Source organism: Python bivittatus, unplaced genomic scaffold, assembly GCF_059951505.1.
Source record: "Python bivittatus isolate LINGU-HERP-01145 unplaced genomic scaffold, Pbiv_v1 ctg000470_np1212, whole genome shotgun sequence".
Lineage (NCBI taxonomy): Eukaryota > Metazoa > Chordata > Lepidosauria > Squamata > Pythonidae > Python > Python bivittatus.
In genome coordinates, this window is record NW_028277065.1 from 152,733 (window position 1) to 167,798 (window position 15,066).

Below are 15,066 nucleotides of genomic sequence, written 5' to 3' on the forward strand. Positions count from 1 at the left end.
ATTGATTTCTCTCCAAAGAACACATCAGGATTTTCAAGGCAGATTTTATCCTCAGGAAGAACTATATGTACAGAAAGAAACCATAGTAAGGTAAATTAAGTATTGAGGGCCATCAAGTAGGATTTACATTTCTGACAAAGTGTTGAGATAATGTTGAGTGGCATAGTTCTGCACTTTACTAACATTGCCATTATGAAAGGAGACCCTATCAATGAATTTATCTAATGCTGAGGATCTGATCAGGTAGGATTAATTTTTCATCTAAGGAAATCGATATATGATTATATTATATATACCATAAATTGGTATATATAAGTTTTTGTCCTGCAACATGATATTGTACATTTGTTTGACAACTGAATCTCCAGGGGTTATATTACTCTGCTTCTAGCTTCTTCTGGACTACTAACACCTGGTATGATTTATGAAATGATCAGAGCAAAAAATAGGAATTCAGTCCTCTGCCCCTGAGGTTCTATTTGGGTACATACTCCTGGGCTGCTGATACTAGATCTGGATAGTATTTAGAGAATACTAACATTATTTATCTCAATTTTGTCTTGGAAAGCATAAGAACCCAAAAATTACAATTTGATTCAACAATCATGTTACATTTAATTCTCCACTTGGAGTATACTTGCCTGATATTGTATCAGTCAGATTAAAATTGTAATCTAAAAAAGAAGAAAAAAATGATCAATTATATTTCCTTTGACTAAAAAAATTACATCTTCTAATAAAAGTATTTTTAGATTAATTGGACCTGACCTACAGAATTGTAATGAACTTCAAGCTACCATATGTCTTGTCTACTATTTTGTCATAGATTTTCAAACTAATCCTTCTAGCCCTCTCTGCTGTTGGTTATAGATAAATATATTTGCAGTTTCATTAATTGCTTTTCTAATTACTGCTACAATCATAAATACTACCACAATGCTGTAGTGATTTATTAAAAAGGATAAGTGATCTCTTTGCTACTTTATTTGTTGTAACATTCTGGGAGAGACAGTAGGAGATCCAGGGTGGTGAAGAGATTAAGGTTTGGAATAGGTATGGGGAGACCCAAGTTCAATTTATCCTCAGCCAAGGAAGCTCATGGGGTGACTTTAGGCTAGTCACACTGTTTCTCAGACAGATGTAACTCAAAGGGTTCTTGTTATGGTAAAAAAAAAAATAATCCAAAACTTAAACCAAAGAAGGCAGTATAATGCTTTGAGCTCCAGGAGGAAATTAGAGATATAAATCTAATTAATAAGTAGGATGGATATATGGATGGATGGATGGATGGATGGATGGATGGATGGATGGATGGATGGATCCACGCACCCACCCACCCACCCACCCACCATCCTTGAGATCCACTAGTATTTAATTCAACCTGAATACTACTTCTGATGACTTCATATACTTCATACATTCTCTCTCTACACACACACACACACACAGTATGTATGTGTGTGTATTAGTCTTTTTATATAGAATTATTTTTAATGTTTAGTTAATTTAATATGGATATTTATATTTTTACCATTGTCACCATTTGGATTTTAATTGTGAGCTGCCCAGAGTCACCCTCTGGGGGAGATGGGCATCATATACATTTAATAAATAAATAAATAAAATTACACACACGGACGTGTGCGCATGTGCACACACACAGAGAGATACATACTGTAGAGTGGGGGTTTTTTTGGTAACAATACAGAAGCAGTTTGCCACCACCTTCTAGGATGCTTTTTTGATGTCCCAGTCCAGCTTTCAATCCTGCATTTTCTAGTGATCTCTAGTCTAAGGACTAACTGGGTCTAGCCTGCTAATTTTTTTGAGATCAACCAAGTTTGGCTACATATTGCCATTGAACTGGAGGTAAATTAGGAATACACATCAAATTATGGCTCTGGAACCTCCTATATACATTTTAAAGCTAAACTTCACAGGAACTTTTTGTAAAATTACAAATTCAACTTCCTTTTGTGCTCACATAAATACACAAGGGATATTAATGAGCACCATTTAATATCCCATCCACTTCTGTGGTACCAAATATATCAGTTTCATGGGCCTTAAAAAAAAAAAAAATCATTTCTTAGGCAGTTCTTTTTATGCTAACACTCTTCAAATGAATATTTGTTTTCTTTTTTTAATCAGTTCTACTTAAACTTAAAACTCCTTTAGGTGGACCTTTTGAAATGGTTTAGTCTTAGGAAGGAATAGCATTTCTACCTAGGTGTGAAACATTTTTATCTATATATGGGGGGGAGGGGGGAGGAACCTCTTGGTCAATTCACTTGAAGGAAATGAAATGTTGTCAAAGATTTTGAAATTTGATTCACCTGAAGACCTAAACTATTTAAGAGAGCATTTTTATTCCATCCCAGTGAAATGCGAAGAAGAAGAAGAAGAAGAAGAAGAAGAAGAAGAAGAAGAAGAAGAAGAAGAAGAAGAAGAAGAAGAAGAAGAAGAAATTGCTTCATCTTCAATCATCCATATCTGCAGTTTATGTTGCATACATTTAAGCAAATAATATGAAAAGTGGGGGGGGGGGGAGAAATACTCTATTGCCAAACTGCAATTCTTTCTGATTTGATTTTTGGAAGGATACCATGGTGGTCTTTTTGCACTCATGAATTTTTGGCAATAACTCTAATCATGATTTCAGATTATGGAAATCATATCATATCTACATTGATATGTGTGTATGGAGAGGGAAGGAGGCGAACATTATAGGCTTACTTGCGCTCAGAGGTGGAGCAGAAGAGTGAGACAAGAATTTGGTGTATACAGCTTATTTAATGGAGAAAATCAAGTCAAGGCTCTTTTAACATGGATTAGAAAACTGTCTAGAAGGATTATGAGCAGGTTAAATGAGAAATATTTTTTATATGAGCAAGGGAAAGCAAGCCCAGTAATTGTTACAGTAATTTGGAATAATTGATATTCTTTCTCTACCAGAGGTAGGTCAGAGAAGATGCTAAGGCAGAGCTTGTTTGCACCCAGGAAGCAGCATGGGTGGTGGAGCACCAATAGAAAAGCAAACCACCCATAAGGCCAAGCTTTGCTTGGATGCTAGATACATGTGGAGCCACAAACGTATTGACTCAAGCCTCAAAATAAGTCAGTAACATGGGATAGGCAACATGAGAGCAACATAAAAATGTGGGGGAACAAATGCTAGAGTGGTTTTAGCTTGCACTTATAATGAACAGAAACTTTCTTTTAGAATTCTTCTATAAAAGAATTTTGGACAGGACACATGTAGCAAAGGACCTGATGTTCAAAAGAAGACAAAGAAATAATAATGCTCTCTGCTGTACTCAGATCTTTGGACACACCTCAAGAAGGTTAAACCTAATACAAGAGCAGCAGGCTTGCCTCTTTCTCAACAAGTCTGACATAATTTATACCTGGAAGAGCAGAAGTTCAATTTTCACAGCAATAGGAGGGTCAGGAACAAACCTTCATTCCATTGTTGATACTTTCCAGTGACAACTCTGAAGTCATGAAAATATTAACCTTTCATTTTTGGTGGCTTTTGATTTGCAATCCACTCATTTTTCTGCTTGATGAGTAATGTGAGCAAAATGTTGGGTTTATTTCTAGCCCATACTAAATTTTCTGGGGACCATTGAATCTTCACTACTCATTAACACAGTCTCAAGTGTAAATGGCACAAAGGGAGAACTAGTTATAAACAGAAGACAGCCTTTATTTATGTTATGAGGAGATATAATCTTCCTTTATACTTCTCTATTTTGAGTCAGGATTCCAATATAAAATTTCATGACCCATGCAAAATCCTAATCTAATCTAATCTAATCTAATCTAATCTAATCTAATCTAATCTAATCTAATCTAATCTAATCCTAATCTTATTACAATATTAATGATGAGCATCACATTTTATTGCATTCTTTTTATTTAAAACATAAAAAAAGGAATGAAAAGTCAGAACAGTGTTTTAATATGTTGAAGAAATACAATCATTATGTCAGAATCTATTTCTTTCTATCTACTTGGTAGTCAAATATTTCAGATTCCACCATCACTGCAGTGCTGGAATCTCTCCAATGAAAGATATGATTCACCAAAACTTCTAGAGAGAAAGGACCTTTACATTTTTAGAAGCATTTTAATTTTTTTATTTTGAGCTGCCCAATCCTTGAGTGGAAAGGAAGCATATTTCCTATAGGTGAAGATAAATGCACAGTATCTAAGGAGCAAAACTTCTAGATCAAGAGAGGCTAAAAGATTAGGCATGCTATTTGTACAGACTTGCTCTTAATCTTCACTGCAAATCCACCTCGTTGGTAAAAAATGTGTGCAAAATACCTTTGTGCTCACACTCTATTTTTCTGCATATAGTTTCTAAATGAACAAACTATTTGATCTCACTATACTATGGGGTAGTCATGTATAAACATGCAGATGATTCCCATTTTGACTTTCTCTCCCAATCTTCTGAGTAGGATTATACTTTCAGCTTTTATAACAAAGTCATATCATAATTCAGCACAACAGACTCTAAAACTTGCTGAGATCTACTGTAGAATGCCTTCATATATCACAGACCACAGGACTGGGGCTCACAATTTGTCTCATTATTCAATAATATTTATATTGTGGTACAGGTGCAATCTGAGGAAATGAAAATGGAATTATGTTTAGTCCAAAAAGGTTAGTGCAGATTAAAGATTAAATTAACATTAGATAGACTTATTGTAGAGGGTGGAGTCTAAACAGGTGGGTAGAAGTTGGCTGGAAAGAGATTTCAGTGAATGATTAGTAGAAACATGCTCATGGTAAAAAGTCTTCAACAGTGGAACAGCCTTAACAGGAATCTTTTTTGTACTAGAAGCACTCAGCAAAGATTGGAGCAATTTGTCTCAAAATGAGACAAGGTCTACCTATAGATGGGACTGAGAAGACATACTGTAGAATGTTTTAGCAGCTTAGCTGCACTTCAAATTCCTCTTAAATTTAGTTTTTTACATATTTATTCAATCTATATCCTGCTTACATACAAAGTTATATTCAGCTGTCTTCCTACCTGTACATCTGAGGAAAGTGAGTGAAAGGAAACATTAAACAACCCAGAGGGTGAGATGGTTAAGGAGCCTCCGTACAGCAGTTTGGATATCGTTATTCCTTATACTGTAAATGATTGGGTTCATCATGAATGGCACAGAACAGTAAATCACAGCGGCCACCAGGTCAAAATCAGATGGAGGCCTTGAGATTGGCTTCAGATAGGCAAAGGCACAGATGCAGATAAACAAGGAGACAACAATTAGATGAGGCAAGCAGGTAGAGAATGCTTTCTGTCTTCCCTTCATGGAGGGTATTTTCATTACTGCTCTGAAGATTTGTACATAAGAAATTGTTATGAAAACAAAGCAACTGAACACCAAACAAGCACCGAGAACAAGAATCCCAACCTCCATGAGATACAGGTTAGAGCAGGAGAGTCTCAATAACTGGGGGATCTCACAAAAGAACTGGTTGACAACATTGGAGCAAAAGGTGATAGAGAAGGTGCCACCAACATGGACTGATCCATAGAGAAGACCACTGACCCACACAATGACTGCCATTTGCACACAGGATGCCCTGCTCATCACTATTACGTAGTGCAGTGGATCACAAATGGCAACAAACCGGTCATATGCCATAACTGTGAGGAGAGAGACATCTACAGCCATAAAAAAGATGAGAAAAAACACTTGGGCAGCACATCCAATATAGGAAATTGTCCTGGTGTGGGTCATAGTTTTGGGAATAGTGACAGAAATGGCACCAAGGTCAGCAATAGATAAATTTACCAAGAAGAAGTACATAGGAGTGTGAAGGTGGGTGTTAAGGGATATGACAGTGATGATCAAGAAATTGCCCATCAGGGCCACCAGGTAAATTGCCAGGAATGTAACAAAATGGACAATCTGAAGTTCTTGAATCTTGGAAAATCCAAGAAGCTGGAATTCAGTCACTGTACTTTTATTAGACATTTTTTCCTGAGAAAATTCAGGGTCCTGTAGAAAATGAAATGATATATGAAATAGGATAAATGCTATCATATTTCCTAGTCTGAAGTTCTCCCCTGTCATGCTATAGCACTGCCTCCTCACTTTTGGACTGGTGAACACATTTTGAATTTTGCAATCATTTTATGGGCATTTCCATAAAATGAATGCTTTAGATAGACTTGCTATTCATAAAATGGCTGCAAGAAGACTTATTTATTTATTCATGAAATAGATATGCTGCCTCAATCTAACTGGAATCTAGGTGGTTTACAAAGTATATAATAGAATAGCATACTACTCCTGTACTACTCCTAGTGCAGTATAAAATATAAAGAACACAATAACTATAATAAAAACTAAGACTTCAATTGATAGCTCCAGAATCAATTCCAAAAACAGAGGTCTTCTTGAAGGCCATAAGAATGGGGCCATCCTTGTCTTGGAGTTTAAGCTGTTCCATAGAAGGGTATCCATTACAGCAAATACCCACTTTTGGGCCCTCTACTCACCTCCTTGGGGGTAGGGAACTTAAGCAGGAGTTCTCTAATTGTCTGTTTTGGGCTGCAGATTTGATCAGAAAATTAGTTTAGTTCCAAAGACTACCAGGATCTTGACCAGTGGGGAAAAGAAAAGTGGTTTCAACCAAATGAAATGTGATGCCAAATGGAGCTTTCTTCTTCTTGTAACTAGTAGTGGTAACTATTTCCTGACAATTATAACCAAATCAGAGGAAAGAACTAAAGCAGAAATATACAGCCTTGCCTTAGTTCCACCCCCTTCAAGCTTTGGGGAAGGTCTCAGAATTCCTATAAAAGTACAGTATCTGCTAAGTTATACTTTTTATTGTGAAATAATAAAATATAATGAACTATATATAATGAAATATGGTGTAATCAGCTTAGCAGTAATTAATTTATTTTTAAAAAGCTGAAACCAAAATTTGCTTTTATCTGGACCTACCCACTTATTGGCATGTGGCTCCTGATATTCCAGGAGATACCAGCTAATAGCAATGTATATTCCTTGCTGCCCAGAAAGTCCTGCTCCCCATGGCTTCCTCAAATCTCCCATTTCAGATACTTATAAACCAAGCATGCCTAGCCAACAATACACAGATCTAGATATCAGAAAAAATAATATTCAAACTGTATCTATTAAATCAATGCTTGAGGAAACTCATATAGATTTTCTTGTTTGTACTCCATACAAGAAAATGAAATAAATTATAATCTGGAAAAAGTGAAAACCTGAGACAAATTAAATCAAAATAATTTTATGATCACTTTTGCAAAAACCGCATGGACATGTCCATGTAGGTACCAGGAGTTGAGTGCAACTCAAGGGTGACTTTACTTTTGAGCACCAATTGTGTGTGTGTGTGTGTGTGTGAAGGGGGAAGAACCTCATTGTACTGTATGTATTTGAAAATTTGAAAATCTATCTATCTATCATCTATCTAATCTGTCTCTACTTTCATTGTTTCAATTTTTACCTGCTTGGAGTTGCTCCATTCTACAATCTTGTCCTGGAAAAGATCTTGACATAAGGAAAACTTTAAAAATGGTCTCTGCCCACATGAGTATCTCTTTTGCTTTTGTCTCCTTCCATCAAAGCCCAAGCTAATAATCTTTCAGACAATTCAAATATTCCAGTGAAATATACCCAGAAGAGTTGGGTGATACATAATTGCCTGTTTTCTATAATTAGCATCACACATTACTTGTGAGAACTGTGAGTTGGATTTCTTTCTCAAAAATTTCCACTGGACAACATCAGAAGCCAACCATGATTTAGATGCATAGGATGTCCTCATGAAGAATAAAACAATCAATAGGCTTATCTTTACTGTCCAGCTGCCTCATAATCAAAATGGCCAACATTTGTTTCTCTAGGGTAGGAGCAAACAATATCACTTTATTTGAATATTCCACTCACTGTAAAAGTGATCTTAGAGTGCATTTTATCCTCCACTTTTGAAGTACACTTTTCTGTTATATCATCTCTAGTGCTTCTGTGCATTTCAGATAACATGTTAATTTGTGGCAGGCTAACCTCAACAGTCCACTGCCTCTTTCAATGAGGCAGGAATGCTTCTTCAACTAAGTCAATGCTTACCAGGCTTTTTAATGTGTTTTAGAGCTAGTCTTACTATTAATACTATAATAGCACAATGGCTATAACTTCTGCTTTATAAATACAAGTTTTCTGATTCAAAACCTTTTTTTTTTTTTTGCTTAATACTCCTACTTTTCTATGGACATATTTTTTTAAAAGTCCAGGAGTGTGTGCTGTTTCATTGTTTTTCTAGTCACCTGAGGTAAAAGAGTTTCATCTCTAGCTTCTAAGAGGAGGAGGAGGAGGAGGAGGAGGAGGAGGGGGAGGAGGAGGAGGAGGGGGAGGAGGGGGAGGAGAATTAGGAAGTTCAAGGAATGAAACACAGTGTATTTAAGAAAAAAAATAGAATGGGGTTCAAACCAGGAACCATCTATTTACAAAGCAAGAGCTACTGGCACTGTGTTATTCTGGCACTTATGATAAGGATACCCTTAAAAGACATAAGAAAGAAACAGGATCATAAGAATGGATTTTTAAACAGCTGATTGTTGCACCTGCATGTATGTGTATTCTGATGTTTTAACTTTGGATATATAAATTCAGTTATCCTTATCCTTGTGTGTATAGACATACTCATACCCATGTATAAATGTTTACATGTCCAAGAAGATCCAACTTCAGGAACAAAAAGGTGGGAGAGCACAACAGCAGGGTAATTGTCCAATGGGAGGAGGGGATAGCCCACTGTCTGGGATGAATGTCTTGCCATTTTTTGTTAGTCTGGACAGGATTTTCTTAAACATGTTTGAGTTAAGCCAGCATGAGTACAAGCAGAAGGAGTTTAAACTGTAAGTGTAAAATGCCAGTGTCCCAGATTAGAGACTGAAATACACTAAAATATCTTCCTTATTCAAGTTCAGCTTCTAGTGACTATATGGACATGTAGTTTTCTTACCCACAGTTTGGGAATGGTTTGAGATTGCCTTTTCTAGTATATTTCTTTGATTTTCCATTGGTTTACAGCCTGATATTTTGTGGTGGTCTTCCAAGTTCAACCTTACTTATCTTTTTGGAGATCAGTTATAGTTAGCTAGGTTCTGCTCACTGCTAGAATAAATGTACTTTATTTTAACTTTGTGTTTTGTTATTGTTGTTCCTCGAAAAAATGGAGCCTATTTTCTGTCTGTAGATAAATACTACAAATTTCCTAGAAGTTTTCACAGGACATACTGCATCATTTATATCAGAATAAATACCATTCTGGGAAACTATTGGTAGATGGTTCTGAACAAAACTTTCTCCTTTATCATCATGAATCCCAGCCCATGTTCATCGGACATTTTTAAGTAGTTGGACAATTTCCATATACTTGTGCTTTTCATTGGAAATTGCCTGGTAGATGAAAAGGAACTGCATTTTAGTACTCATTATAGGACCAAATAAGTAAAGAGATCTAAGTAAAAGGAAATGTTTTGTACAAATGTAGTATAGATTATTGATATGAGTTCATGCAATCTGATCCAACTTACAGCATAGATACAACACACCTTCCTGTGATTTTTTTTCCTTTTTATTAGCAAAATAAATCATGTTTCACATTTCAGGAAGTATATCATTACACCATGCATGCTTACCCCCACTCTTCTGACTTTGTAATGGCAAAGACATAAAACACCAGTTTGATTTCTGTGTGCCTGGCCATGCATCTAAAAGTTATCTACCTCTCCTGGATCTATGTGGAGCATACAGGGTTGACTAAATGTGTACAGTTCTACTTCTATATTTCTTTCCTACTTCCTGCTTAGAGTGAAGTTCTGCAAGTATGCACTCTCCTAAGCTGGTTTTGGTTTTCCAGCAATCTCCGCCTCCTCCTCCTCCTCCTCCTCCTCCTCCTCCTCCTCCTCCTCCTCCTCCTGAATACATTAAAAGATAGCTTACAGCTCTAGACTATTACATGCTGTCACATAGTACTCACTTACCTGGCAATAAATTCCACTGAATTCAGTGCAATTTATTTCTAAGTAGAAATGTTTTGACTGCACTATAATTTATTATGTACAGTACTAGGGATATTGCTTCAGGGTGTCAGTCTTTTCAGTCACCATTCAGAGAAATTTTGAGTGTCCCATTTTCTTTCCAAGATATTGCTCATTTGTCACTGAGTGCCTTCCTTCTTACTTCTATTGACTTTCTATTGTAGCTACTGCCATGCTATGGTTGTTTTGGAAATCCATAGTTCTATCAATATAAACCATAGCTCTATAGATATAAGAAATCTGATATGGTGTGTGTGTGTGTGTGGGGGGGGAATTTGGGAAGGAATTGAGAAGTGAACAATTTAAGTCACAAATAATTAACTATGCCCAGATTGTTTGGAAACAATCACAGAAGATGCTCAGTTTATCAGTAATTGCTTTAAACTAAAGAAGACCATACCTTCTTATGACAGTATAGGAAATGGTTACTTCTATATGAATTGGGGGTGGAAGGTCATGCCATGCACATGACATAGTCTTTCACATGCATACAGTACAAGCGTCTTCAGGAAACAGACCTTATGTCCACAAAGATACATGCATGGAGATCTTAATAGGAACCACAGCCCTCTTCTGTTAGGACTCTGATTTAACAACAGTGATTTTTATTTTCCATGAATAATTAACCATAATGAGAATGGGGGGCAAACTGGCTTTAGTAGAACTCAGTTGGCCTTACCACATTCATTATTTATATGTTGGGGATGAGAACATCTGATCAGGAGAACCAATCCAGCCCACAGGGCCAATCATCGTTCAAGACATTATTCCTAGATTCTGATGTATATCATATTTCAAGGGCTTAATAGTTATTAAAAAGAAGATTGGGTATCCTGGTGAATTGTCTAGCATCAAGTATTAGGTTCTGCAAAACTAGAGAGATAGGTTTGTTCACCATAATAAATTCATTATGATTGAGACACTGTCCAATCCAGCATTATACAAATGAGAACATGCTGCCTTGAAATTAATTTTTTTTAAGTTTTTGGTTAACACTGGACATTTGGTGCCTAAGCCTTTTCCTCTAAGTTCTTTGAATTATTTTATGGAATGCCCCTTGTACATCCTTGTTTCTTAAGCTGTAGATGATTGGATTAAGCATAGGTGTTAGAATCCCATAAAGCACTGGTAAAACATGATCTTGCTCTTGAGAGTAAGTAGAATTAGGGCGTATGTAGGTGAAGATGATGGTGCCAAAGTAGATGTTCACTACAGTCAAGTGAGAGGCACAGGTGGAAAATGCCTTGCGACGTCCTTCCTTAGTCCGAATCCTGAGGATTGCTAAGACTATATATAGATATGACAACAGAGTCACCAAGAAGGAACCCATGATTACACCTCCTCCAACCACAAAAGTAGCAATTTGATTGGTCTGAATGTCAGTGCAAGAGAGTTGGAAGAGAGGTGGGATGTCACAAAAAAAATGTTGGATGACATTGTCCTGGCAGAAGGACAAAAGGGTCATAAGGCCAGTGTGGACACCTGAGTTAGACAAGCCAAGAATCCAAGCAGCTACTGCAAGCCAGATGCACACTTTGGGCCGCATAAGCATGCCATAATGCAGTGGGTGGCAAATAGCTGCATATCGGTCATATGCCATGATGCCCAACAAAAGACACTCAATGCCACCAAAGGAGATGAAGAAGTACATCTGGGACAAGCAGCCTGAGAAGGAGATTCGTTTATCATTAGAGAGATAATTCATCAACATCTTGGGAATGGTGGAAGTTGTGTACCCAATATCTACTACAGAGAGATTACCTAGGAAGAAATACATGGGGTTATGAAGCCTGACATCTAAGCTGACTACAAGAAGGATAAGTATATTTCCAACCACAGCCACCAAGTAAATAATAAGAAAGACACCAAAGAGAATGAGTTGGGCCTGAGGGTCACTGGAGAGTCCCAGGAGTATAAATTCAGTGGCAGAAGTTGCATTCTGTATCATCTCATATGGAGGATTCATCTGTGAAGGAATATTATAGAACATTTTTCTGGTTATCTTTTCTCCCAAAGAATAAGGCCTGAAACAGAGAACTTTCTCATGCAAATAAAAGCCCCAGAGCTTTCAGAGGCCACCAGCTCTGCTTAAGCACAGAGTAAGGGCTTTGAAGCACAGTATATATTGTAAAATAAATACATATATTAAGGCAACATTAGAGAAAGCACAGAAAAAGTCACAAAAAGTCAATAAATTAAAATCATGAGATTTTTTAAAAAGGAGATCTGATTCTAATTTAAGCTGACATTATTCTCTATATCTCTCTATTCATTTTCATCCTTGCAAACCATTCTTGCTTCCACCACATCCATACAGTGTTTCACAGGGGTTTTTGTTGTTGTTGTTGTTCCTTATATTTCTCATTTCTATAATTTTCTTGCTCTTCCCCTCACTCTTCCTTCACATATTTGTTTTGTAAATCCCCCTCTGGGGGAGATGGGCAGCATGGACCCTCATTCATTCTCTCTGTATGACCAAGCCATCTACCATATGTCTTTTGCACTATTCATTCCTTTTTTGCATTCAAATGTTGCAAAAAAGGAATAATATAAATACGATAGACTATTAGAAATTAATTATGAAGCAGGCCATAAAATAAGAGGGGGGAGGGGAATGTATTAAGAGATTGGTGAGAACTCCTAATTTTTAGTTTTATTGCAAAAGGAGAAAGTCAAAATGGGACCCTCACACTCAACACCCCCCCCCATCCAAATTCAAGTTTTAGTTATCATTTTTTGGATTGCCTCATGATTTCTTGTTTGTATGAATGAACCTTTCACTTTAGCTCCAAACGCAAACCTAAGAAGGGGTTGGTTCCAGATTTTGTTTTATTTAAAGCATACTATCCCAATGAAATGAATGGGATTTTAAGTCTAATTTGCCTTAGGATGTGTAAATAGAACAACACAAGTGCCAAGCATAACCCACAATTGCAGGTATTGATAAATCTATATGGGTCTAGTCTTAATTTAACAGCTGTTAGAAAATAAGCATACATTTGACTTCACTAGGTCCATGACATAAATTCAGATCCCATGGCTGTGTAAAGAGAAGAGTGCTGGACGGGCATAGCCTTTGTCACTTCTATTTGCAGGTTGCTGTATGGGTGTTGCTCATCCTGCATTAGATTTCCAACTGTATGATGCCAAATTGTTCGTCATTGTTGCTTTTGTTATTATCCCTTTATATATTCTTCTTAAAGAAACCATTTTTTAAAAAAAAGAACAAGCTTCTCTGTGAAATCACTGCTATCTTTCTCAATGTCAACCTACTTCCTCTTTTTAAGTCTGTAATCACAAACAATTTCAAACTGGTTTAGGCCTAGACTCCAATGGCTAGGATGTTTCAAGGACTGAACAGACCTTCCTTTTGAGAAAAAATGAAACAAACACTAACTTATTCTATATATTTGAATATTTTGAACCCTGCATGGATACAATCTCTCTCTCTCTCTTTCTGTCTCTCTCTCTCTCTCTCTCTCTCACACACACACACACACACAGAGTTACAATGTTTACCTGCTTGAAATTGCACATTTTATTTCATTGATGGCAGAAATCTTGCTACATGTATAGCAGAAACTTTCAAAATCACCAGTGCCAACCGGAGCAGCTCTTCAGCCTCTGTCTCTTTCAGTTGCAGCCCTGAACTATTACTTATTCAGAGAAGACAGATACTCCAGGGAAATGTGCCCAGAAGAAATGGGCGCTGCATAAATGCTTCATTTCTATAATTAGCCTCACATATTACTTCTGATCATTGTGACCTGGAATTTTCTCTAAAGTTTTCCACTACACAACTGTTGAGGGCAAGCTTTGATTTGATTTAAAAAAATGTTCCTTTTAATGAAACAGCCAGACAAAAAAGTGACTACTACAGAGTGTGCAGTGATTAAAAGACCCAACCATGAGAAAAGCTTATATTAATTAGCTTTCTCATGCTATTTATGAAAGTCTTCCAATACTCGGCTTATGAAACAGTGAAGGTCTCAGTAGGTAGGTAGGTGTGTGTATATTCACCCGTGTGTGTCTGTGTATATACACACACACTTCATTGTAGCATTTGTGTAATTATATCTTGTGCATGTCAAGATTCTGGCATCATTGTGGTATCTGCAGACACTGCTGTTTATGTATGTATCTCTATGTGTTAATTTGTGCATGGTATATATGTGATAATAGATACTTTACCTGCATATTTTTTTTAGGATATCTGAGGCTAGGATGTCTTATGTTGTATGATTAGTAAAGTCAGTCCCTCAGAAGATGGAATACCTTAAAGATAATCTTCCCTCTTGTCTGTTTGACTTTTACAATTCTAATTAGAATATAAGATTTTTGATCTAATTTCCCCTGAAGCCCAGAATATATAATAGGCTCAGGTAATTATCATATAATGGAAAGTTGACAGGACAAATTTAAAACGTTAAAAAAAAAAAAAACCATAAGTAAGAAGCAACATTTGTTATGACTCTGACAGGCTTTGGATACCTATTTTTAGGAAGTGGGAAGGAAAGAAAAATAAAACAAATTAATATCCGCATATGAAAAAATGATTAAGGGGTATTATACAAGTTTATGGCATAATACTGATTTTTTAAACTTCTTGATAAATATATTTTTAATAAATTTATATATGTGACAACAGTAACTGTTTTCAGCAAAATGTTCTGGTTGTTTTGATTTTGCCCAGGAGAGAGTAGCTTTATTTATAGGGTAGCTGGGAAGACCTAAGGAGTATAGAATGATCATGGGTTACATATGGTATGATTCTCTATTTAATTGTGCATCGGCCCAGATTAGCATTATCCAGCCTGAGCTTCTTCTAGAGCAGTGCTTCTCAACCTTTTTTTGCCCATGGCCACTCCCTTCCCCTTGCTTTTCTCCTTTGCCCCCCTCCCCACCACCCAGGTCCCTTTACTGGATACAGACATGGGACAGTAACTGGTGCA

At 36.6% G+C, this 15,066-nt stretch overlaps 2 protein-coding genes across 3 annotated transcripts; both read right to left on the minus strand.

The window, feature by feature from the left end:
- Window positions 1-5,084: 5,084 nt before the first annotated feature.
- On the minus strand, window positions 5,085-6,005 carry LOC103049041 (olfactory receptor 14A2-like). Its single transcript, XM_007442207.1, has one exon. It carries the CDS (start codon window positions 6,003-6,005, stop codon window positions 5,085-5,087), a length of 921 nt encoding a protein of 306 aa, XP_007442269.1.
- Window positions 6,006-11,138: 5,133 nt separating this feature from the next.
- Window positions 11,139-14,668, minus strand: LOC103049287 (olfactory receptor 5AP2-like). 2 transcript variants are annotated; one of them, XM_088143039.1, is made up of 2 exons: window positions 14,632-14,668; window positions 11,139-12,076 (listed from the first exon to the last, which is right to left on the minus strand). In XM_088143039.1, the coding sequence occupies exon 2, from the start codon at window positions 12,060-12,062 to the stop codon at window positions 11,139-11,141; it is 924 nt and encodes a 307-aa protein (XP_087999165.1). In that variant the 5' UTR covers window positions 12,063-12,076; window positions 14,632-14,668. The 2 variants fall into 2 exon arrangements, with proteins under 2 accessions (XP_087999165.1, XP_007442270.3); XM_007442208.3 differs by lacking the exon at window positions 14,632-14,668 and having other exon boundaries at window positions 11,139-12,080.
- Window positions 14,669-15,066: the final 398 nt, after the last annotated feature.